The following is a 1,401-nucleotide window of genomic DNA, read 5'->3' on the forward strand; positions in this document are numbered from 1 at the left end:
AGAGATGAGAAATCCTCTGAAGCCCTGACCACACAAGATGCAGTTTTCCACTCAAATGGACAAATCAGTGTCTCACAGGAAGGACTCTACAGGTGCAGAGGAGGAAGAGGAAACCCAGTTTACTACACAGAGGACAGCCAGTCAGTCAGGATTGGGAAAACTGGTGAGGTCACGGTAATGTTAAAAAAAAAATGATGTAAATGGACTGCATTTGTCATTTATTTGTTAATGTTGATTTTGTGAATATAAACAGTCTCAAACAGGCCTGTTATGACTTTGTATCCAAAAAAAGACAGTGGCGAGCAATCTATCCTGGAGCATTGTAGCCTCCGTACCTGTTTATGTTTGAACAGCAGAATCACTGTCCCATTGAAGTGTTTTTGTAATGGTTTTCAACTCTGCTTTCTTTTGTTGACTTTGTGTTCATGTTTTTCAAGACTAAAAGAAAAGTTTTACATTGCGTCCTCATTAGGATTGTAATTTGTGTCAGGTGTACCGTACCAGGAAACCAGAGCAAAAAACAAAAAATGACTTCCACATTCTCTGTTCCCAAGGAAGGACCAATGCTGCCAAAATATTTCCAGTTTCACAATAACCAAAATCACCAAATTTATTATATTCATCTTTGAAGGTGGGAACTGTCAGGTTGGGCACGAACAAAACAACAAACAAAATATTCTGGAAAGGAAACAGAACTACCTGAAAACCTAAAATCTAATACAGGCATTTTACCCATCTCCCTAAACTAAAAAATGAGAAAAAGGTTTTAAAAGAAAAAGGCTTCCCACAACTACTGTTACAAGATCAATAAGTAAAACCTTCTATTTACAATATTTACAAACACAATTAATTTAGTTCTTCTGGATGCACAAACATCAGCACACACAGTACATAACTGAACACAGCCTGGTTGGAAGCAGGAAGAGCTACACTGGTCTTGACGGGTCCCAATTTATAGCCAGCTCCATTCAGTCTTCAATCAGTGATCAGCCTCCAACTGGAACTTACATAAACTAAAAACAGCAGAGAAAAAAAGCAATGCCACCATTTTTGTATTCATCATTCCCTCCAAATTCAGTTCTAAGTTCCCCATGTTTGTTGCCTGTGCATATTTTAATGGTCACAAAATTTTGCATCATTAACGGAATTTTGATTGACGCACCACAAATTACTGAATGCAGAGTTCTAGTTCTACTCTAATCTTATTTGTTATTGTTTATGCTTTTATATGAACAGTTCCCAGTAAGCCCACTGTGACCCTGCAGCCATCCTGGACTCAGATATACAGCGGTGAGAAAGTCACTGTCAGATGTGAGATTCAGGGAGGTGAAGGAGCTCAGTGGACGTATGAATGGAGAGCAGCCAAGTTAAACACACCTCCAACATCCAATGAATACAGAA

At 38.7% G+C, this 1,401-nt stretch overlaps 1 protein-coding gene across 1 annotated transcript in view; it reads left to right on the forward strand.

The window, feature by feature from the left end:
* The window catches only part of LOC121811794 (leukocyte immunoglobulin-like receptor subfamily A member 3), a gene marked incomplete at its 3' end in the record, with an annotated part of 5,785 nt that extends 4,388 nt beyond the window's left edge, over positions 1–1,397 (forward strand). The window contains exon 5 of the mRNA XM_042215243.1: positions 1,237–1,397. Coding sequence (XP_042071177.1) covers positions 1,237–1,397 — 161 coding nt within the window. The remainder of the gene's footprint in view (positions 1–1,236) is intronic.
* Between the last annotated feature and the right edge of the window lie 4 nt (positions 1,398–1,401).

The sequence above is a fragment of the Haplochromis burtoni genome, unplaced genomic scaffold (assembly GCF_018398535.1).
Source record: "Haplochromis burtoni strain Fernald_Lab_line unplaced genomic scaffold, NCSU_Asbu1 Contig_690, whole genome shotgun sequence".
Taxonomy (NCBI): domain Eukaryota; kingdom Metazoa; phylum Chordata; class Actinopteri; order Cichliformes; family Cichlidae; genus Haplochromis; species Haplochromis burtoni.